This window comes from Rhinatrema bivittatum, chromosome 7, assembly GCF_901001135.1.
Source record: "Rhinatrema bivittatum chromosome 7, aRhiBiv1.1, whole genome shotgun sequence".
Taxonomy (NCBI): Eukaryota; Metazoa; Chordata; class Amphibia; order Gymnophiona; family Rhinatrematidae; genus Rhinatrema; species Rhinatrema bivittatum.
The window spans coordinates 235,068,149-235,092,736 of NC_042621.1; the positions used below are offsets into that span (position 1 = coordinate 235,068,149).

At 39.2% G+C, this 24,588-nt stretch overlaps 1 protein-coding gene across 4 annotated transcripts in view; it reads right to left on the reverse strand.

The window, feature by feature from the left end:
• Positions 1-24,588, reverse strand: part of INPP5A (inositol polyphosphate-5-phosphatase A) — a 1,124,564-nt gene that overhangs the window by 126,745 nt on the left and 973,231 nt on the right. For all 4 annotated transcript variants that reach the window (XM_029609984.1, XM_029609981.1, XM_029609982.1 and 1 more), the window contains one exon: positions 75-148. In XM_029609984.1, coding sequence (XP_029465844.1) covers positions 75-148 — 74 coding nt within the window. The remainder of the gene's footprint in view (positions 1-74; positions 149-24,588) is intronic.

The window sequence follows — 24,588 nt, forward strand, 5'->3', positions numbered from 1 at the left end:
CACAGTGTAACATACTGCAGCAGCAGAGTTCCATCCGATCTTTTGTGGCAATTAAGATGAAGTATGTGCTTTACCTGGGAGGAAATGAGATGTCCAATTCATATAGCCTGTCTTTAAAGAAGGACAACTCCTTGTCAAATTCTAAAAGCTTTAAAAAAAAAAAAAAAAAGAAGGCATTAAAACAGGTTTTTCACATCTGCACATATTACAATAGTTTATAACAATATAAAAAGCATCTTTCCTTATTTTTGTTTTTATTAAATCATTGAATTTCTGGAAGCAGTCTTAGGAGTTTATCCTTATTGTAGAGACTCGATGGAATTCATCCACCCAGTTTTTACCTACTATAAATTAAATCCCAAGTTACAGAGTTGATTTGATTAAAAAAAAAAAAAAAAAAGAAGTATTCTGTATTCAAAAAATTCTAAAATGCCCTCTACCTCTCTGAAATAATCATTCCATTGCTCTTCAGATTAAAAAGACAGAACTCCACCTCCCCCCCTAACCCAGGCCCACCTAAGTGTGTCCAGTTTCATTCCTACACATCACAGGAATGTGTAGTTCCGGTTTTATGTTCTAATCTGTGTTAATGCACATAATTTAGCCTGTGCGGTTGCATGTGCTTCATTTTCATCTCATTAACATTAGTCATCAATACATGCAACAAACACCTTGCTTATGCACAATAGCAGCCACACGCTTAAGTACTATATGCTACCTTTAATAACATGGCAGGCTCCCTTAGACAGCCCCAATAGTCCACAAAAAGATTATTCTTGACTCCTTTTTTCCTGTTGATTAAGATATGGTTGACCCAACTTTACAAAAAGAAAATGTATAAATACAGAGAAAGCTGGTGAATATTCACTTATTTAAATATTTGAATTAGGACCATCATACCACCCTGTGGATGCTGAATAATTATACCTTTCAGTATTTTCACCGCTCAGGATCACCTTTAATCATCGGTCCAAGAACAAAACATTTTTGAGATCTTTTTAAGGATTTTTCAAAATTCACTATTCATAAAAAGAAAATACTTTCCCTTCAACAGAGCCCGACGTGATACCACGTTTTGCAAATTCTGCCTCAGGTGCAGCAGTGGCGAAACCATTTTGAGAGCCCCTGAGGCAGCATTTGCAAAACATGGTATCATGTCGGGCTCTGTTGAAGGGGAAGTATTTTCTTTTTATGAATACTGAATATTGAAAAATCCTCAAAAAAAAAAGCTCGAAAACATTTTATTCTTGGACCCATGATTAAAGGTGACCCCGAGCGGTGAAAATACTGAATTGTATAATTATTCAGCATCCGCGGGGGTGGTATGAAGGTCTTAATTCAAATATTTAAATAAGTGAATATTCACCAACTTTCTCTGTATTTATACATTTTCAATTTTCCTTTTGCAACATTTTGGGTTCTTAACTCCTCTTATTTTCGTGGTGTAAGATTTATTGGACTGTTTTTTTTTGTGACCCTACTTTGTGCCATCCTGTGAACAGCAACTTTGAACTGTGTTTGAGAATAAGCGTTTTAAATAAATCCTTTTACAAACCTTGCCTGGACTTGTGCAATTTGCTGAGAAGCACCTGTTCCTTTTCTGCCGCCAGATTTCTTTCCCATCCCAAACCCATCTCAACATCTTCCCACCCCTGCCCTTCACGGCTGCTCATAACAAGTGCAACTACTGGGTCTCTATGGGCCGAGTTCTATTATTCTCGATAGTCTACACCAGGAGATGGCTGGGGGTTGTTCAGCTCTTCTTACATTGCTTGATCTAGTCTGCTAAGAGCAGGTGTAACTGTGTGCGTGAGCCACTCTGGATTCTAAGCAAACCTAAAACATTTTGAAGTGGATTTATGCACAGAAACCTGCGCTGAAAATTCGGGCTGCTGAAAATCACCCTCTATATAAAGGGCAAATGAGAAGGCAATGCTCATTTCAAGGAAATGTGTTTTAAACTAGAACTTTAGCCCTCCATTGGGTGTGCATGTGTATATAGCAGAAATAAGTTCACTGGATATGGAAGGAAGAGAAGAGAGGATTGTAGCACTCAGTTTCCTGCATGTGAGGCAAACAGTTTTGAAATACCATGGGTGATTCTTCCTTGTAAAAGTGCTTGCAACTTGCTGCCTGGTAAAGCCCTCATCCCTATGCTTTCTGTCTCAGACAACACTTACCATCCCTAATTGGACCTAGCCACCGATTATTTTCACGCTTTAGAGGTTTAGTTTAGAATGGCCTACCTCTATTTATTTTATGTATTTAAATTAATTCAAGCTTTTTCAAGGCGAGTTACATTCAGGGACAGTCGGTATTTTGACTGTCCTCAGGGGGTTTATAATCTAAAGGGATCATTCACTATTCTGCTATATGATGGCAGTCCCTTTTGCCCAGGGGTGCCATCTTTTGCCCTGGGGTCTGGCAAGACCTGCACCAATCCCCCCTGTCTGTGGAGGCAGTGAAGCAGTATAAAAACAGAAAATGAGAGTCTCGCGATGCCCTGCCCCCCCCCTTTTTTTTTTTACAAAAGTCAACCCTCCCTTGTTGATGCCAGCCATCCCCCCCCAATAATAATAGCCCATTCTCCTGGACCTCTTACCCTCTCCTTCTTGGTCATATGGTGTTCCTGGTAGTCTAGGGGGACCCAGAGAAACCCCCCCCCCCCCCCAAGGCTCTGGGTCATCTGTCACCATTTTCCAAAATGGCATTGGCCGGCTTTTACCCCTATCATGATAAGGGCAAAGGCCAGGTGGTGGCATTTTGAAAGATGGTGGTTGCTAGCCTGCAGCCTAGGGTTGTCTACCAGGGACCTCCCCGGACCACCAGGTATGACAGAGTCAGGGTGGACTGGGTGGTCCATGGGGATCTGCTAGCTATTATTGGGGGAAGGATGGATAGTATTAACCGGGGGGGGGGGGGGGAGAAGAGAAGTTTGGGGGGGGGGCTGACTTTTGTGGAAAGAGGATGAGGTATTGCTGTCTGACTTATTTTCTAATTCCTTACTCTTTTTTTTTTTTTTTTTTACTGCAGGGCTGCCTCTACAAGTGGCAGGGGGTGGGGGTCGGGCTAGACCCCTGGGGATGAAGGTCTTTGATACATTGGGAGGGGGGTATTTTGGGCCAGTGAGGACATTGGTTACCTGTGAAATATAGAATAAGATTTATTTATTTATTATAACTTTAATATACCGAGGTTCAATTAACAGAATTAATTATCACATCGGTTTACATTACAACCAGCAAACTAACATTTTAAGATACAAAATTCTTATGCTTATTCATTCGTTATTAAATAATATCGACACCATTTGGCTTTGCGCGGAACTAAGAATGTATAAACCTTCAAGAGATCTTAGATCGGCAGATAAAAATTTATTGGAAGTCCCCACATTAAAAAATGTAGCTCTAAATGTCACAAGACAAAGGGCCTTTTCCGTGGCTGGACCCATAATGTGGAATGCCTTACCAGATTTTCTAAGACAAATACATAATAGGAAATAATTTAAAACTGCTCTGAAAATTTATTTTTTCAAAGAAGCATTTGGTAATTCAGAAACTGCTTAACCTTGGATCACTCTATGGATGAAAAGTCTATTATATTTTAATTTTTACTTGCTTTTTCTATTTCTTATTTGTAATATAGTGGTTAAAGATTTACTCTATTATAGTATTTTTGTTATTATTGATCATGGAGTTAAGTGTATTTTTATTCTATTTCTATAGTTTTTATTTTATTTTCAATTATTTTACTTCATAATGTAATTTTATTTTTGTTTTTATTTATTTTATTACTTTGGTTTTTTTGTGAAATTATTGTAAACCGCTTAGTCCAATTTTACATTAGTGAAACGGTATATAAATGTGTTAAATAAATAAATAAATAAATAAATATTAGCATAGAGGCATCGGGATGTGTGTTAGCGTCCTGATGCCTCCAAGAAAACTTAGCTACAACTCCTGAATTGTAGCCAACCTTTCACAAAATAATGTGCCTTGCGTTATTTTAGGAAAGTCACATTTTATTTGCATGAAATTAGGCATGAATGAACTGCTTTGAATGCATTTTCAAAAATTATGCACGCTAAGCAGCTCATTTAAATCCACATGGTATTTTAGGGAAAATATTGTGCAATATCGTTGCAGTAAGCATTTTTTACATTAAATGCTTATTGTAGTTTAGTAAATAAACCCTCTAGAAAAGCAATGGAGGGTGAAGTGATTTGCCCAAGACAGCATAAGGATTGGAACCCTGGCTTCCCTGGCTATTTGCCTACTGCTTTCACCACAAGGCTACTCCTCCACTCTGTCTTCGACACTAGAAAATGCTTCCTCTTTCACTCTTTTGTATCCTACTGAAAACGTACCTATTTCAATGAATTGTTCATATTCATTAATGAACATGTTTCTTTTTCCCTCCCCTAGTTTCTTTCACCTAGGTTCTGACTAAAAATGTATAATCCAGATAGTGTCATTACTGTAACCAGTGTGAAAAGCCCTGGCTATAGAGTGTCATATAAAAGTTCAAACACAACACTACTATTAATTACTTCAAATCTGCAAGATGTACTGATGCAGCACATGGCACCATCCTAAGGTAAGGGAGGTGCTATAGGGATGATTAAAAAGTTGTTCGCTAACTTTTACTTTTGCATAGAGGGGTTTGTATGACCAGAAAATGCTTTATAGCTTTGGGAGCTGTGCCAGTAAGCAAGAATCTGAATTAACCTCTATTTCATTTTCCCTTCATCTATCAAGATATAATACAAAAGTAGCAATTCTGTGATTTTAATGCAGCAGTGCCTCCCACTGTCCTCAAAATATCAACTGATTTCTTTTCTTGGCTCTACCCCTCCCTCTGTTGGTATCTTCCTTGCTTGCCTTTCTATCTTCTCTAACGCTTTGTTAACAATTTTACTTAATTTTATTTAATTAATTTTATTTACTTATTTTTACAGAACAAAACCTGGATTTATCCTTTGTATTTTAGCCCTTTTAAGACAACAATCTGTACGTCGTGGCAAGAACAGATCTATAAACATGGGCATGTCTGAGGTGGCAACACTTACACAATTCTCCTAACAGAGGTATCTTAATAGTTTTACTTTTTCTAGTAGAGGAGTGAATAGTTTAAACAATTTCATTGTCACTACTGCTGCATTAACCAACATGATAGTACATCAAACCAAGGCTTTGGTTAACCTCAACTGTTAGACTTTTGACATCCTGAATCCCCCATGAAACAAAGTGGTGGAAGTAATGGTTTTCTAAAAAAAAGTTATCATTAAAATCTGATGTATTGCTATTTTGACTTTCTAAAACAAAGTTATTTCCATATTTGAATATATAATTCCTTAAATAAAACTGAAACCCCCACAGGGAACATTGAGAAGCAATTATTAATTACTTTTAATACAAGCAATGGTAAGGGTTTTAAAAAAATATATTTGATTTTTATTTTACTTATCATTTTTAGAGATTCACACCTTACAGAGATATAGAAAGCTATAAACATTATATAGGGTGTACTACAATTGCATTCCATGCTGGCAGCCACGATACAGTATCAGAGGAAAGCATTTACCAGGAAGGCTTAGCTACAGTGTAATGTGCTATATAAATATTAGTTTTTGCCAAATTTATTTTCCATCTTGCCCACTGGAAGGATAGAAATGTTCTTAGTGTTTTTGCACATAAACAGAAACAGGTTCATAAAAATCAGGGCTAATAGCCTACACTAAACCAATAGCCATTCTGACAGACATAAATGACCTTATCTCAAAATCAGAGTCTGTGTTAAGGCTGACGTGCAAGTGAATTAGTGAGTGAAAAAAAGCTCATAATTTGCTGTTCTAATGACCATTGCTCTCAGTAAGTGCCATTTCCTATTTTGACAAGCATGTCATCAGAACAGCACCCTTTATGATGGCTGTGTGTTTACCCGCTGTTCATTAATCATGTCCCATCTCACAGCTGTGCTGATACTATTGTATGAGTGGCAGAGGTTTCCAATGAAATTAGATTGTGTCCCTCTTTCCCCTCTGCCACCTCATAAATCATTCCTGAAATGTGCAATTAGCAGCTACTTGTACACATTAATTATCTGTGTGAAAAGTAGCTACCTGAGCCACCTGCACTGCTGATTAGGTACCTCCCTATGGTTTGCCCATTTGTCCTTCCCTCTCTTAACCACAGTCTTGCCTACGATCTCTCCCTAGCTTTGCATCTAGTACATGTAAATATACATCCATATATGGACATATCTGAAACACCAACCGAAAAATGTTCCTAGGACAAGGCACAAAGATATTGTAATTATTCATTCTGTATTGGATTTAACACCAGAAAAAAAAGTTTTTCCTTTTCCAAGCAGAATTTGCCTCTAATGTGTGGTGTTTAATCGAGCTTAAAGTATTTTCTCCCTTCTTCATATTAAATAATAATTTATTTACTTAGAGTTACCATTTTTTTTTACCGCCCAGGGTAACTTATGCTTTACTAAACATTCCAGCCGATATGGAGGGCGCTATTTTGTCTACTAGCAATATAACATTGGATCTTTATTTAAGCATTAACTTTGCTACTCCTGGATATTTGTTGTACTTTAGAAATCAAAGCAAGCAAAGAAAGAAAGAAAAGTATGACACTTTCAAAAAGCAAGAATTGAAGTGACACACAGGGCTCTATGCACTAATTTATTTCAACATTTATATTTTGCAAATATCCAAATTCACTCAAGAGTGATGAAAGATTTTTTGGTGTTAAAAAAACATCATCATCCTACTCAACAGCTTATTTCGGCTAATAAAACAAAATTTGAGGTCTGCAAACAGATGAGTCACAATAGGAAATAAATATGCTAATTTGTATGTAAATGTACAGTTTATGTAAAATTATTTATTCAGCTGGTATTCACTAAACTGCGATTAGATTTCGGCACCATAAATTAGCACAGATTTTGCTCAATTCTTTCTGCACCTGAATGGTGGGTAAAAAAGGCCTAGATGCCTTTTTAATCAATGGGTAAAGGAAGACTTATGTGGTGTTACCAGATTACACTTCACCAGAGACTACTGTCCTTCACTGTTGTTTAGTAACAATATATATATATCGTTTGAAAACATTTTTGTAAATACCTTTTTATATAATGTAATCATCTGGGTGAAAATCGGTTGCAATGTCACTGGGCATTCTTTTATTGGAAATCTATTAAAGCAATTTCTATACCTAAATGTGATACTGGCAAAACAGCTAATTAAATATAGGTGATAATAAAGCAATTATATATATATATATATATATATACATACGGAAAAAAACCCCCAAACTTTTTTGGGATTTTTTTGCGTGTTATAGCAAAAGCACAGATTAAATTCAATACATTGCCTTTATTTTTGATATATATATATATATAAACCAAAGTATTTTGGAAACAGTTCAGGAACTAATAAAGAAAAATCCATGGCTATTTTCGTAACTGTTAGAGAGGTAGCTGTGTTTGTCTGCAGTAGAAAAAATGACAAAGACTGGTGGCACGTCTGGATTAACAGATTTATTGAGACCTGAGCTTTCGAGGACAAGAGTCCACTTCGTCAGCTGCATCTGACAAAATGAACTCTTGTCCTCAAAAGCTTGTGGGTTTAATAAACCTACAGATGCCACCAGCCTCTATGTCAATTTTGGAGACTAATGTCCTTTTATTGATCCAAAACAATGTTTTACAACAGATGTTAATGTATATTAACTTTTGAAATATTTGATGTAATAGCGTTGAAAAACATCTGTACATAAAATGCTTTTGTTGTTTCAGTTGGAGATGGAACAAAACAGTCCAAATTACATATTTTCTGAAAATGCTAAGGAAAAACTTTTCCCATACAAAAATGCATGAAATACGGAGAAACAGCTTGTACATAAAATCTGATTCCTACTAGTCTGAAGCCAAATTCCATGACTAGTTTTTGTGGTGACACTGGGAGTCACCAAGAGCAGCAAACTTGCAGATTCTGAAAAAGGTAAATATATCATCCCTGGCTTCTTCAGCACGTTCGTTATTGCAGTTGATCTGTCCATGTTATTTGATTCAGGTGGTGACAGATATAAAGGGCCAGATTGAAAAAGATGATCTTGTCATAATAATGTTGAGCAACCTGGGTTTTTCATTATTTTTTTGAGTGAGGGAAGAGGCTGGAGGTTTGAAAGTAACTGTATGTACACTTTATGGAGTCAATATTCATCAACATTTAGGGGCGGATTTTAAAAGGGTTACGCGCATATATTACATATACGTAACCGCGAAAACCCGCTCCTGCGTGCGCCGAGCCTATTTTGCATAGGCTCGGCGATGTGCACAAGCCCCGGGACGTGCGTATGTCCCGGGGCTTGAAAAAAGGGGCAGGGCGGGGGTTATCTGGCTAAATGTTGACTTTTCAACATTCTCCACTTATTCAGCTAAGGTTTTGCTGGATAACTCAATAGCTATAATTTAGACAGATTATGTACATAAGAACATAAGAAATTGCCATGCTGGGACAGACCAAGGGTCCATCAAGCCCAGCATCCTGTTTCCAACAGAGGCCAAAAACCAGGCCACAAGAACCTGGCAATTACCCAAACACTAAGAAGAACCCATGCTAATGATGCAATTCATAGCAGGGGCTATTCCCTAAGTATAATTCATTAATAGCCATTAATGGACTTCTGCTCCAAGAACTTATCCAAACCTTTTTTGAACCCAGCTACACTAACTGCACTAACTACCTTCTCTGGCAACAAATTCCAGAGCTTTATTGTGCGTTGAGTGAAAAAGAATTTTCTCCGATTAGTCTTAAATGTGTTACTTGCTAACTTCATGGAATGCCCCCTAGTCCTTCTATTATTCGAAAGTGTAAATAACCGAGTCACATCTACTCATTCAAGACCTCTCATGATCTTAAAGACCTCTATCATATCCCCCCTCAGCCGTCTCTTCTCCAAGCTGAACAGCCCTAACCTCTTCAGCCTTTCCTCATAGGGGAGCTGTTCCATCCCCCTTATCATTTTGGTTGCCCTTCTCTGTACCTTCTCCATCGCAACTATATCTTTTTTGAGATGCGGCGACCAGAATTGTACACAGTATTCAAGGTGCGGTCTCACCATGGAGCGATACAGAGGCATTATGACATTTTCCGTTCTATTAACCATTCCCTTCCTAATAATTCCTAACATTCTATTTGCTTTTTTGACTGCTGCAGCACACTGAGCCGACAATTTTAAAGTATTATCCACTATGATGCCTAGATCTTTTTCCTGGGTGGTAGCTCCTAATATGGAACCTAACATTGTGTAACTACAGCAAGGGTTATTTTTCCCTATGTGCAACACCTTGCACTTGTCCACATTAAATTTCATCTGCCATTTGGATGCCCAATCTTCCAGTCTTGCAAGGTCCTCCTGTAATGTATCACAGTCTGCCTGTGATTTAACTACTCTGAATAATTTTGTATCATCTGCAAATTTGATAACCTCACTCGTTGTATTCCTTTCCAGATCATTTATATATATATTGAAAAGCACCGGTCCCAATACAGATCCCTGAGGTACTCCACTGTTTACCCTTTTCCACTGAGAATGAGCATTACCCTTTTCCACTGAGTATGGGCATTACGGAGGCTTTCCGGAGTGGAGTTAAATTAGCCAGATAAACTATCCAGCTAACTCTGATATTCAGATAGCTTATCCGGCTAACTGTAGGCATGTCATAGAGGAGTCCTAAAGAAAAGCCGGATATAAACGTATTTGGTTATCTTTAAGATAGCTGGCAATATACAATAGGGAGGCTGCACCACTGAATATCCCTCCAAGATCAGCTGGATAAGTTTATCTGGCTAACTTTGCAATCCGGCCAGTGACTGAATATTATCCTGTCAAAGTACAAACTTAGAGAATATGATTTATGACTGAAGGATCTTTTTACATTCTCTTCCTGAAGCCAGGTTAAATATCTAGTGGGCAGCTTCTTTTCATATTGTTTTTATAATTCAGGAAAGCCTGAAAAATAGAAACATAATCGAGGCAGTTTTATGCTATTAATAGGACAGTAATAAATTATTTTAGACACTAGTGTCGTTTTCTGTGTTTATGTAAATGCTAACAGATATTTTCAAAGTGAAATGCAGAATTGTTTTGTAAGATTGCATATTATTGAATTATATTTAACAATAGAAACCAGGACATATTAGGGCATTGTATACATTGAACCAAACACTCGCTGAACAGAGAGTTATTTGAGTGGAAAAAATAAAGGCTGCAGTTTTATTCATGAACCATGACAAGGGTATAGCCTGTGTACCCAACCTCCCTTTACATATTTATTTAAAATGTTTTCTTGACCGCACATTCCATAAATTGTGGCGGTTCACAATTAAAACATACATAATAATAAGTACAAACAACATAAAATACCAATCACCACACTTCATTCATAATAACATTTAAAATCAATTTAAGATCAAATAAAGAACAAATCACATACTACCTAGAATCTAATAAAATGTCACATAAAAACTAAAGAGCATCTAAAATGACAAATACATAAGAGGCCTAAAAATCAAATTTGTATTTCTAAAATGAAAAACAAATCTGATTCATGCTTTATTCTAATTTATAGGTGTTATCAAGACTTTAAGTGTTATCTACTTCTTCAAATGCTTGCTTAAAGAGTCAGGTTTTTAACATTTTTTAAAATAATTTTGAATCTGCATACAGATAATATAACATATTGTTGAGATAGATCTGGGTCTTCCAGACAGCCCATCCCATGCAAGCAGGACTGCCAGCCTGCCAGAACCAGGAGTTCTCCAGAAATGGGAAGTAGATCTGGGTCTTCCGGGCAGCCTGCCTTATAAGCAAGACTGTCAGCCCTCTGGGCCTGTGACGCGGTAGCAGCAAAGGTCACCAGCCCGACACCACACTGGAACCTAGTGCCCAGGCATCAGAAAACCCTGGACATTCTAATGGGAGCCTAGTTGTATAATCACATTGCCTGACTACATATATGACTTATAACACCCACCAAATAATATTTGTTATGAAACTATGTTACAGTATTTTTGATGGCACCTGTTTAATTGTTAGAACTCTAGACACTCTATACAACATATAGTTATGTGCCCTATTGTGAACCGTTGTGATGGCACCTGCTTAACAACAGTATAGAAAAGATTTTAAATAAATAAATAAATACCCCCCACAAGCTCGGGCACCCTATCACAGGACCTGGGCAGTAACTTGAGATTGCCCAGGACCCCTAAATACCAATCTGTGGCCTTGCTGCAAGATTCATTACTCTGCTCCTATTCCTTTGACATTAGATCCCATGAACTGACCCTTCATGATGAAGGCCTATATCCCATGTCAGACAGGTGAAATACTGTATATCTGATTGGAATAGATCTGCAAAATCAAGCCTGTTCATGTTAGTTAGATGTAGGAACCTTGGCCACCACAGACATAAGGGGGCCAAATGAATCCACCAAAAAAGGACAATCTTACTTGTCAGGGTAGACTATGTACAACCTAAGCATATTGACCCAATTATTAAATACTATGATTGCTCAAGAAGGGGTAAACAGAATAGATCAGAATCAATGCTTGTCCCTGACCTTTTTTTTTTTTTTTTTTTTTTTTATACACCGACTCGGACAGATAACCAACCTCAATGGCTCCTCTAAATCTGACCCACCTGTTTTTAACCCAACTGATTTCAGAAACACTGTACTCTTAGACAAGAGTCAGATAAAGCTAATGGATACTGTAGCTCCCTGTCTTGACCATCCATACTTGGACCTTACCGCAACATCACTCCAATTATGAGCCAGCTGTATGCTCTAGCCAGGGGCCATGATCACCTAGGTAAAATTAGGCTGCCCTATTCTGGGGTCAAATTAACCCAGGTAATGGCCAAACCCATGTAGTCAAACTCAACCATTAAAATACTTTTACTGTGCAATCAACACTAAGTTGTAACACTTGACAACCAAAAATTAAGTTGCAGCATTTAACTTTAGTTACAGGTCAGCACCCCCAGCCTTACAGTTGCACCTCCTGTCCATTGGAGTACTGCGCTGCTTGGTGTCAGGGTGCAGAGGACCACCAGCTGCTGGAGGCTGCACCACCCCAGTCAGTACTGAGGAAGATGTTATGCATCGGATCGATTCCAATCTGGCTGATGAAGATCCCCTTTTGCTAACTAGGCAATGTCTCAGCAACATAGGCCCTAAGCTGTTGAGCTCTTTACCACCAACATCTCCAGACAAGGGAGCTACTAAAGACTTTCTTGAAACCAGTACCTGGAACAGAAAATACTTACAAAAGAAAAGAAATAAACAACAAGTTTATTTAAATGAAATATGAATATAACCAAACACGATAGTGTGGCAAACCTGCTGCTTCCCAATGCAGGTGAAGAGTGCAGTCAAATCTGCATTCTGGTCTTGCTGGAACTGAATCTGAATAAATGGACTTACACTCTTGGGCTCCATCATGATAGAAGTCTTGAGACTGGAGGAACCACTACAAATCACTGACTATACTGTGACTGGAGCCCTTCGATCAGAGAATCTCATGCATAATTTCCTGGAGGCAGCTGTAAGGACACCAACCTGAGAGAACTGGGGTCTAGCTTAGATAACTGGACCTGCATGCCTGCTACAATGACAATGAATCCTGGCAATCTTAAATTTGGAATCTTTTCCATCAATACAGGGTCATCATACCACCAGCAGACCAAAACACATACCTTCACCAGCGAAACACTGGGAAATCTTATGTTGAAATGCTCTACCTCTGTAGTGTCATCATGCCAGATTACTATCCCCAGTTACTTGAATGGTGCTCCAAATCCCAGGCCATCCAGAAAACAACCCGTCTGCTGACCATGTGACTGGACACCATGATTATTTGCATCATAGCCTAAACATATTCCCCAAGAATGCCTGAGAACTATTCAGGTTGATGGCAGTCAGAGGTGGGGAATGCAATAAAAAAACCATACCAATTGCCTCTGACTGAATATTCCTTAACTGGCTAAGTCCACTGGCCAAATGGTACTTGCATGACCATTTGAATTCAAAGCAAGTTGTATGTTACCACAAACTATGTAAGTGCTAACTAGGGGAATGCTCATGGGTATAACTTTTCATGCAAACAGAGGTCCACTGAGCGAGAATAACTATCGTAGGGGTGATCTTGTTTGCAATTTGGGTCTTGTGGATCATGTTGGCCAGTTCGCAGGCCTGTCAGTCTGCAGTACTGCCATTCTAACTCCTAGAGTCAAGGAAAATATCAAAGGATATGCAGTAATCACCCGGTCCCTTCGGCTTTTCCCTTTCCAGCAGTGCATGCAATTCGCAGGCTAATGCTTGTAAGCTTGGAAAAGGTCCACATAAATTGAGAACACTACAAATCCTTAATGAAACCTCCCAATGGTCTGTAATCCAATCCTGCCCTGTTAATGTCCCAGAGGTCAGGCGTGTGAGTCTCTATTTAACAATATGAAATCCAGAATCCTGAAGGAGGTGTCAGCCATCCGTTCTTCAAAGGCTTTGTCCTAGCCTAGCAATGTGTCTGCTGAACATGCCTAGCTATGACCTCCGGTGCTTATATCTGTGAAGAATCCACTCTAGTGACAAAAGTTGCCAATCTGGCAAATGACGCAACCTAGAGGATATATTGTGCAATATTCTCCCACTGAGGCAGCTTGGGCATCCTTAAGTCCATCATTTATCCCTCTGACTCATCTGCCCCTCAAGCAGGGAGGAAGTATGCACATACAGGAAACAGCTAATGGGGTACCCTTCAGCACTATCTAGCCCTCTAGTCACTGCAGAGCTATCATCTCTTGATCAAGGAGTTCACAGAGCCCTACTATACTGCCAGACTCACTCTTTACTGCAGATGAAGCACACTGAGCAGTACATCTCACAAAAAAGAGAACCCTGCTAAAAGTACCACATGCTCCTGAAGTTGGAAAGTTCAGGCGAAAGCTGCTCCAACTGGAGCACCTACCCATTTCACCCACATTCTTCCTTCTGATTCCTCCAAACTCAACTCGAGGGTTCTTCCAGGTATCGCTGCCTTGGAGGGCACTGCCACTTGGAGGTTATCCCCACCCAGCTACACCGCCATGAGAAGGGATACAGTTGTCTGTGCTTGGAGCCGTTGTTGAGAGAGCACCCCAGCCCTGGAGACTCCTCCTCTCTGTCAGCCAACCTATGATTAAAACCTGTGATTTTCAGATTTCTAATACACAGAAACTATCCCTATGTCACTGGGTGTACTACAGTCTTACTGGGCTGTAAAAGGGAGGAGAGAGTGGGGGCTCTCCTGCCATTATCATTCACCCTCAAATATATATACACACATCTATCTATATCTATCTATCTATCTATATATATTCATATCTATATATACAGACACAGATACATACATTTCAATACACTGGGGCATTCAAACAAGGTCCAGCCATGGGTCACATGAGGATGGCTCAAGAATGGCTACCAATAATAGCTTTACTAATATTTTAAGGATGTTCCTCATGAAATAATTGAAAATATCTATAAGACAGAAAAGACCATTCCTTCTCCAAAAATATCTTTACAAAAAAGAAATCACACATACTTGTACGTGAAAAAGCCAGCTTACACCTCCCTCCATACAGTCATCCACACAAGAAATGCCATACTGCATTAAATTAAAGGTCCATCAAGCCCAGCCTGCTGCCTCAGATATTGGTCAATCGTGGTCACAAATGTCCCCAAAGGCATCCATTCTTTTCATTTATTTATTTTTTGGGGAACTGGTATGTATGTGTGTGTAGCAGGGGGACAAGGGAGCCAAAAGTCCAAACAAGCTGCACCAGGGACAAAGAAGCAGCACCCAGATTAGATAGGCCAAGGTGCCTACTCAAAGACACCTCCTCCTGGAGTCCCGACAGCCCAATCCACTTCTGGCTGCATCCCTGCTCCCCCCCCCCGGCCAGAAATGACAGCAGCAAACCAGTTACTGGCACCAGAATATGGGGGGAGAGGGGGAGCTCGTTCTCATCCACCCAAACAGTTTACCTCTTCCTGGCAGCCCATGGGATCTGCTGTGGTAAGGCCACCCCAAAGACACTAGTCAGGCTAAGTGCTGCTAGAAATAAGCACACTTCCAGGAAAGAAGAGGCAGTGGAAAAACCCACTGAGCCATGCAGACCACTTCTCTACCTCTGTTTGCCTTCAATTTCACTGATCAGTTCCAACATTTAAGGCCCAGGAAGGAGGCGGCAGAGGCTGGGCCAGATGCCTCCCATACTTCTTATCCTCAGCTCACAAAACTCTGCACCCCCAGATCTCCAATCAACAGGGCTGCAGCCTCTAATTCATGGAAGAAAATGAGGGGTGGCCAGAGCTGGTGTGGGCCAATGGGCAGTGTAAGGGGTAAAACAACCTGGTGGCCCAGCCCCCCCAACCAAGATAGCAACCCGCAGGGCCACCATATGGGCAAGAGTCCCATCCATGGGTTTGGTGGGCTTTCTTCCCACATGAGCCATGTACCAGGCCTCTCCGAGGAAAGGCAGTAGGCAGCCTCAGCACAGGAGCCCCAGTTATATGCGGTGCTGCTCATATATACAGGACAGTGCTGGCTGCTAAAATGCAGTGAATTCCTACGAACATCATTGGGTCCACTGCAAAAGGATTGGCGCAACCCCCCCCCCCCCACAGATAGAAGCAACGGATCCCTAGCACTGACCAAGTCCAATATAAAGGTCTTGTAGTTTGCTCTTTGGACACATGACAATAGAAATAAAAAAGGATTTAATTAGCATAAGTTGGAAATTTGTGAGCAATACTGCCAATCGCCAAGGCTTCAAAAAGTTAAAACTATTGTTTCGCCATGAAAGCTGATTTATCATACTATTAAACTATCAAACAAGCAATTAGTTACATAAGAACATACTGGATCAGACCAAGGGCCCATCAAGCCCAGTATCCTATTTCCAACAGTGGCCAATCAATGTCACAAGTACCTGGCAAGTACCCAAACAATAGTTCGATCACAAGCTACTACTGCTTATTAATTACCGTCATAGTAGTTTATGGATTTATCCTCTAGGAACTTATTCAAACCTTTTTTAAACTCAGTTACACTAACTGCTGCAACCACATCCTCTGGCAATGAATTCCAGCACTTACCTATGCACTGAGTGAAAAAGAATTTTGTTTTAAATGAGCCTCTTGCTAACTTCATGGAGTGTACCCTGGTCATTCTATTATCTGAGAGAGTAAACAACTGATTTATAACAACTTGTTCAAGTTCTTCCATGATTTTTGTAGACTTCTATCATATTCCCCCTCAGTCATGTCTTCTCCAAAATGAACAGCTCTAACTTCTTTAGCCTTTCCTCAGAGGGCAGACGTTCCATGCCCCTTGTCATTTTGATCGTCCTTCTCTGCACTTTCTCCAGTACAGCTATATCATTTTTAGATGCAGTGACCAAAACTGCACACAGTATTCAAAGTGCAGTCTCACCATGGAGTGATACAGAGGCATTATGACACCCTCCGTTTTATTTTTCTTTCCTTCTTAATAATTCCTAACATTGTTTGCTTTTTTGATTGTCACAGCACAGTGGCCCGATGATTTCAATGTATTATTTTATTTATTTATTTATTTAAAATCTTTTCTATACCGTCGCTAAGTTATATACCATCGCAACGGTTTACATGTAGGCACATATTTAATGTAAGTAAAAGTGTATTATAGTACATTCTAACAGGTGCCGTCAAAGGTTCGGTTACAATATATCATTAGCCAAAATAATTTTTAGAGAAGTGGGTCATGACCGAGTGTACTGAAAGTACTTTTATGGGTAAATTTATTATACATAGTGTTATCAATATGCTAGATGTGATGTGGGGATCATAGACTACTCTACTGTATTGTCATAAGTACTGTGTGTCGGTGTTTATCTGCTTATTCCTGAATAATTTCTATTCTCCCGTCTCCTTGTAAAATGCCTGTTTAAAAAGCCATGTTTTTAAACTTTTCTTAAATGCCTTGAGATCACTTTGTAATCTGATCTCTGGAGGCATTGTGTTCCAAAGTGTGGGTCCTGCTAATGATAAGGCCCTTTCCCTCACTTGGGTTAGTCTTGCTGTTTTAACTGAAGGGATGGTTAGGAGTGCTTTATTTGCTGATTGAAGATTTCTGTGTGGGATGTGTACCCGTAATGCTGTGTTTAGACAGTCTGATTTCTCATCATAAATTAGTTTGTGGATGGTACATAGGGTTTTGTATTTAATTCTGTGTTCAATCGGTAACCAATGTAGTTCCGCTAGGGTTTCGGTTATGTGGTCCCTCCTCCTTTTTCCGGTTAGTATTCTAGCTGCTGGTTTCTGAAGTATTTGAAGTGGTCTTAACGTAGTAATTGGTAGTCCTAGCAGCAGGGCATTACAGTAATCCATGCTGGAGAAAATTAGTGCTTGTAGAATTGTTCGGAAATCATTTTGAGTTAGTAGTGGTTTTAGTTTTCTGAGTACCATGAGTTTTGCGTATCCTTCCTTTACTTTTAGTGATATGTGCTGTTTTAGATTGATTTCAGGGTCCATATTATCCACTATGATGCCTAGATCTCTTTCCTGGGTGGTAATTCCTAAGATAGAACCTAACATTGTGTAACTATGTTAATCATGAGAGGTCTAGAATGGGTAGATGTGAATCAGTTATTTACTCTTTCGGATAATAGAAAGACTAGGGGGCATTCCATGAAGTTAGCATGTGGCACATTTAAGACTAATCGGAGAAAGTTCTTTTTCACTCAACGCACAATTAAACTCTGGAATTTGTTGCCAGAGGATGTGGTTAGTGCAGTTAGTGTAGCTGTGTATAAAAAAGGATTGGATAAGTTCTTGGAGGAGAAGTCCATTATGTGCTATTAAGTTCACCTAGAGAATAGCCACTGCCATTAGCAATGGTAACATGGAATAGATTTAGTTTTTGGGTACTTGCCAGGTTCTTGTGGCCTGGATTGGCCACTGTTGGAAGCAGGATGCTGGGCTTGATGGACCCTTGGTCTGACCCAGTATGGCATTTTCTTATGTTCTTATAGCAAGGGTTATTTTTCCCTATATGCATCACTTTGCAATTGTCCACGTTAAATTTCACCTGCCATTTGGAAGCCCAGTCTTCCAGTCTCGCAAGATCCTCCTGCAATTCATCACAATCCGCTTGAGATTTAACTACTCTGCATAATTTTGTGTCATCCGCAAATTTGATCACCTCACTCGTCGTACCTCTTTCCAGATCATTTATAAATATATTAAAAAGCACTGGTCCAAGTACAGATCCCTGAGGCACTCCACTGTTTATCTTTTTCCACTGTGAAAACTAACCATTTAATCCTACTCTCTGATTTGTCTTTTAACCAACTTGCAATCCACAAAAGGACATCACCTGCTATCCTATGACTTTTTAGTTTTCTTAGAAGCCTCTCATGCGAGACTTTATCAAACACCTTCTGAAAATCCAAATACACCACATCTACTGGTTCAACTTTTTCCACATGTGTATTCACCCTTTCAAAAAAATGCAGGAGATTTGTGAGGCAAAACTTGCCTTGCGTAAATCCATGCTGGTTGTGTCCCATCAAACCATGTCTATCTAAATGTTTTGTGATTTTATTCTTTATAACAGTTTCTGCAATTTTTATTGGCACTGAAGTCAGGATCACCAGTTTCCTGGATCACCCTTTGGATCCTTTTTTAAATATAGGGGTTACACTGGCCATCTTCCAATCTTCAGGTACATCGGATGATTTTAATGATAGGTTAGAAATTTTTACTAATAGGTCTGAAATTAGATTTTTTAGTTCTTTGAGAACCCTGGGGTGTATACCATCTGATCCAGGTGATTTACTACTCTTCAGTTTGTCAATCAGGCCTATCACACATCTTCCAGGTTCACCATGATTTGGTTCAGTCGATCTGAATCATCACCCATGAAAACCTTCTCTGGAATGGGTATCTCTCCAATATCCTCTTTAGTATATACTGGAGCAAAGAAATTGTTTAATCTTTCCACAATGGCCTTATCTTCTCTAAGTGCCCTCTAAGTATCTGTATAAAAAGTCAATGAGTTTCTTAGCTCTTGAGAAACCCTTATGCATTTCATCCAGGGCTTTACTGACTCTAGTGGCTACTGAAGCATGGGGAAAGCAAAATAACTGTCAAATGATCTATGAGGAAAAGCAGTTCAACTTTATAAATCAGGACAAGGATATAAAAAGATGTTCAAAGATTTGAAAATGCCAATCAATACTGTTCAAACTCTGATCAAGAAGTGGAAAATTATGGGTTCTGTTAATACCAAGGTAGACCAAGAAAGATTTTAGATACCTGCCAGGAAACATTGTCAGGATGCAAAGAAAAACCTACAAACAACTTCTACTACAATACAGGCTTCTCTGAAACAAAGTGGTGTAGGCATTTCAGCATGCACAATAAGGAGCTACTTTAACAAAAATGGGCTGTGTGATAGAGTTGCCAGAAAAAATCCACTACTGCACCAATGCCACAAAATAGCCCGCTTACAATACACCAAACAGCACTTAAGAAGCCTCAAAACCTTTAGGTCAAAATAATTTGGAGTGATGAGACCAAAACTGAACTTTATTTATTTTGATATTTTTAAATATAGTCGTTCCATGTAAATATCACAACAGTTTACAAAAGTAACATTCATAGCTATGTATCAACAAATAAAGATGGGTTAAAGAGGTAGTATTCATCAATAGGCATCAAATTAAATGTTCTGTTACATATAAACTAAAGATTTAGGACATAAGGCGAGAAGTACAGAACATATAATACAACAGATTTCACATAACAGTTAGTATGCTGTGTTGAGGTTCTTACATTCAAAAATTAAATTTATACCTCATGCTTCAATTGATTTCTTTTGTCTCTCTTATTATTGTTGTTCTCTGCATTCTGATTATTTTAAGTTAGGTTGTATGCATTTTTGAATAGCCATGTTTTTAGCTCACATTTAAATCTCTTTCTATCTGGTATCAAACATTGCATTTAAGGTAGTGAATTCCAAAGTTTTGGGCCAGCAATGGAAAACACATGATTTCTTACTTGCGACAGATGTGTGCTCCGTATTGTAGGAACAGTCAATAGTCCTTTATTTTAAGATGTTAGTGTTCGCTGAGGTGTGTACGGTTGTAATGTCATGCCGATCATTCCGGTGTTATGGAATGAATGATTTTGAATATTAACGTTAATACTTTAAAATAGATTTGTGATTGCACTGGCAGCTAGTGTAGAGAAATCAGTGTGGGTGTAATGTGATCAAATTTCCTTGTTCCTAACAAAAGTCTTGCAGATGCATTTTGTAGTAATGGTTTTTGTAATGGTTTTATAATATTTGTGGGAAGACCGAGTAGTAAGAAGTTACAGTTGTCTAGGTTTGAGAAGATTAGAGCTTGCAATACAGTACGGAAGTTCTCAAAGTTTAGTAGTGATTTTAACCAATGTAATATACGCAACTTGGTGTAGCCTGTATTTATTAATTTATTGATGTGCTTTTTCATAGTAAGGTTCTCATCTAGCTGGATACCTAAATCCCGTACTTGATTTGAGGGAGTAATTTGAAAGTTACCCAGGTCCAGAGCTGGTGTTTTAACTATCAAAGTGTTTCAACTTAACCAAATTACTTCAGTCTTTTTAGGGTTTAATGTTAGTTTGAGTTTTGATAGCTCCTGCTGTATTGTTTTCATATAGGTTGAAAGTGTGGATCCTGTATTCTTCAATGATTTGGAGAATGGGATATAGAACTGTATGTTGTCAGCGTACAATAAGAATGTAATTCCTAAGTCTGCAAGTAATTTACACAGTAGGAGCATATAAGTATTGAAGAGTGTTGCCGAGAGGGCTGAGCCTTGAGGTACACCTGTATCAATATGGAAAGCATCAGATATAAAATTGCCCAATTTGACTTGGAATGTTCTGTTAGAAAGGAAAAGAACCCATTTGTGAACACTGCCATCAATCCCAATGTTGCTCAGCTGATAGCATAGCAGGCTAAAACGACCCTTCATTGGCTGCAACAGAAGAGAGAGAAGGTTCTGGAGTGGCCATCACAGTCTCCTGACCTCAATATCACTGAGCCACTTTGGGGAGAACTCAGACATGCAGTTCATGCTGATTAACCAAAGAATTTACAGGATCTGGAGGCTTTTTGCCAAGAGGAATGGGGGCAGCTTTACCACATGAGAAAATAAAGGGCCTCATTCAGAACTATCACAAAAGACTGCAAGCTGTCATTCATGCAAAAGGGGGCAATACACAATATTAAGAATTAAGGGTATGCAAACTTTTCAACAGGACCATTTTATTATTTCCCTTATTGTTATGGTTTGTTTAATGATTCTGCTATTCTGTGATGCATAATAGTTTAATTTGAAACACCTTAAAAATAACATACATGTTTTGTCTGTTCACTTAAAATGTTACATATCTTACAAATTCTGCCAGGGGTATGTAAACTTATAAGCACAACTGTATCTGTGGGAGGGGGTGTGTGTACAGGAAAAGGCATGCTTGTAACTTGATTATGCAAATACTTTACCCTGAACTTGTGGTAGGTATTCTGAGGGGAAGGAGAGTTGGTACAGGGAAAAGATTTACAAGCATTCTTTCAATATTCAAACTTGTGCACATAGGGGTCAATTTTCAAAACCGCACAAATGCATTCTAACCCCTACCTAGCTACCCCAAATTTTTTTATTTCACTACTTACTGCTCGTAAAAACCCACCTATTCCAGAAAAAGCATTTAACTCCCTCTCCAGAACGTGATCATAAATATCTCCTGCTTCCCAGTTTTTAGTCCAATCTTTATTTACTCCTTACCCCCTCTACCCTGCTACCTCTTTATCTTCAAGGCACTGTGTTCGTATAACTCCTGTCTCAGAGTTTTGTTTTTGTTATGTATTCAGTCATGCTTATTTGTTGTTTTATTGTTTTATACAGATTATGTATGTTTTTAAAATTAACTGTTTCCAATTGTAAAAGCAGTATACAAACACTTTTAAATAAATAAATAAGGATTTTCCGCGTGCCAGCTGGTTGCCAGCGCTCTCTTCCCTGGGACAGTGGCTAATGGCCGCTGTCCCAGCCGGCCTCTGTCCCGCTCTACCCCGCTCAGCCCCTTTTGGAGGGCCCAGCATTTCTGCGTGTAACGGGGGTTACGTGCGTGGCTGGTCCTGTTCTAAAATGTGCGCAAGGCCAAGCTATGCGCACAACCCCTGTATTTTTACACACGCGGCCCTTTGAAAATTTACTTGTAATTGTACATGCAGAAAGTTAGACCTGCTTGAAAGGAATTCTAACTTTCTGGGTGTATCTTGACATGAATACAAGCGTAACTAGGGATGGTAACTTTCAATGCGGCAAGTGCGTTTTTCGGCCTGCACCCAGAAACGTGACCATTTTATAACATGCACATGTTATAAAATAGCTTGACCGTATGCACAATTTTAAACACACGTGAACGTGTGCGCAAATGCCACTTCTACCGCCTAAGTGGGGGAATTTTAAAAGCTATGTGCCATTGCCAGCTTTCCCAGTTCACCCAGTTAAGGGCTAGGACCTCCAAAACCCCTAGTTTAATAGCCTGCCTTTCCCCTTGTTAGGCCTATCCTATAAAACCCTGCTGATGTGCCTGCATTTTTTTGTTTTACTACTTACATCTCATCCATAGCAGAATTAAAGTTAAGCGGCTGAGGACCCCGGCGTGGCCTAAATATCTCTGCAATAATTTCATGGTTAAATCCCAGAATAGTCCAGAAAACCACTGGAGCACCACTTGCACTCAAAGTATATCCAACATCCACGACAAGCGCAAGAATAAGTTCAATTCCTGGTCAGGCTTTTTCTGTAACAGTTGTAAGCTTATTCAGGCAACTCCTCAATTTAAACACAGAATCTTGCATGAAAGCCCTAAACACGGACCCATGTTTCGCCAGTCCGGCTGCTTCGGGGGGGATTAATTTCAACAACGACAATCTGTAATGCACGAAAATAAATGACAACCAGGAACCAAGGGAATAGACGACAGACGAATACAGCTGGTAGTGCACATGCTATACTAGTGTGAATATATATTATCAACATACCTGTGTCAAAACAGCATACTTTTGCGAAGGAGTGCACCCGACCTATCTAATCCCCAGAACATTAAACGCTGTGTATTGGCATGAAAACATCCGCACCAATGGCTAACCAGACACCCTACCCAATCAGCATCAGCCTGACATGCTGACGTCATTCACCTTATAAGGAGACTGTAACAGGGGAACCCCCGCTCGCGTCTAAGAAGCGCCAATCGCGCTGCAGCCCACAACTGATTCCTATCTATCTAGCTGTTAAGGGAACCATATAATCAGCAGGAAACCTACACGAATCAACCATAGGGAACTAAATCGCTGTATTGATCACAAAAAATGATTCCACTCCATCTCAGTTTTGAGCCCATATGGGGAAACAGTGTTCAGAAGAAAAATCCATTTTTGCTCCCGCCTCAAGAGGGTCAAGGGAAAATCCCCTCCTCTTGCTGGGGGAGTGATGACATCAATCACAAAAAAATAAAGGTCGGCCACAGTATGGGACATTTCTGACCAATGTGAAACTAATGGAGCACTCTCTCTCATAGTATTGATATTGGATCTGTGTTCAATGATCTTAGTTTTTATGCTGCGTGTTGTTTTACCCACGTATAATTTCTTGCAGGGGCAAATGATGACATATATTACCCCAAATGAGTCACAATCAGAGGTTCCATGTAATGTGTATGTGCGATTGGTCCCAGAATACCCATGCCATGCCCCTATTTTTAAACTTTTCATTTGTGCCCACAGCATCAAGCATGCATGTATCTGGCCAGCTTTTAAAATCTGTCATATATATAAAAAAATCTTTCCGATTACAAGGACACTGTAGTCTATATGACACTTATTTTATAGAAAATAGAGAACAATAGGAGTAGACTTTAGACCAATGATTGTACCAACACGGCTTTAAACAATTTTCTGCTTTTTGACAGAATTATTTTGCCGGTGCTGAGGTCTAATCTTCTCCTTATATAAATATATTAAAAATTATCTAAAACATTAAATACAAACAAAAATATTTTTAGCAAAAATGTTTTGAATAAAAATTAGAATTTTAACTAAGATAATTAAGACAACAACTTCGAAATCACATGATTTACCCAGGGGCCTCAATAATATTAGCTAGTTGATTTTTGGTTGAGGCTTTTAAAATTCACCTTTAAGAATTTTCAAAGTGGATTTACGTATACAAGTCTGCTTTGAAAATAAGTCTGAGGGTATTTTGTACCCACAGTCTTTAACCATACACAGGCTGCTGAATATTACCCTCTCTGTGTTCCCGTTGCCTTCTTCCCTCCAGCATCCACAGTATCCTGGCTGGCCCAGAAAACAGAAGATCAGAGCTGGAAATCAAACCCAGGTCCTCCACATAGCAAAAAAACAGCATTGCCACTGA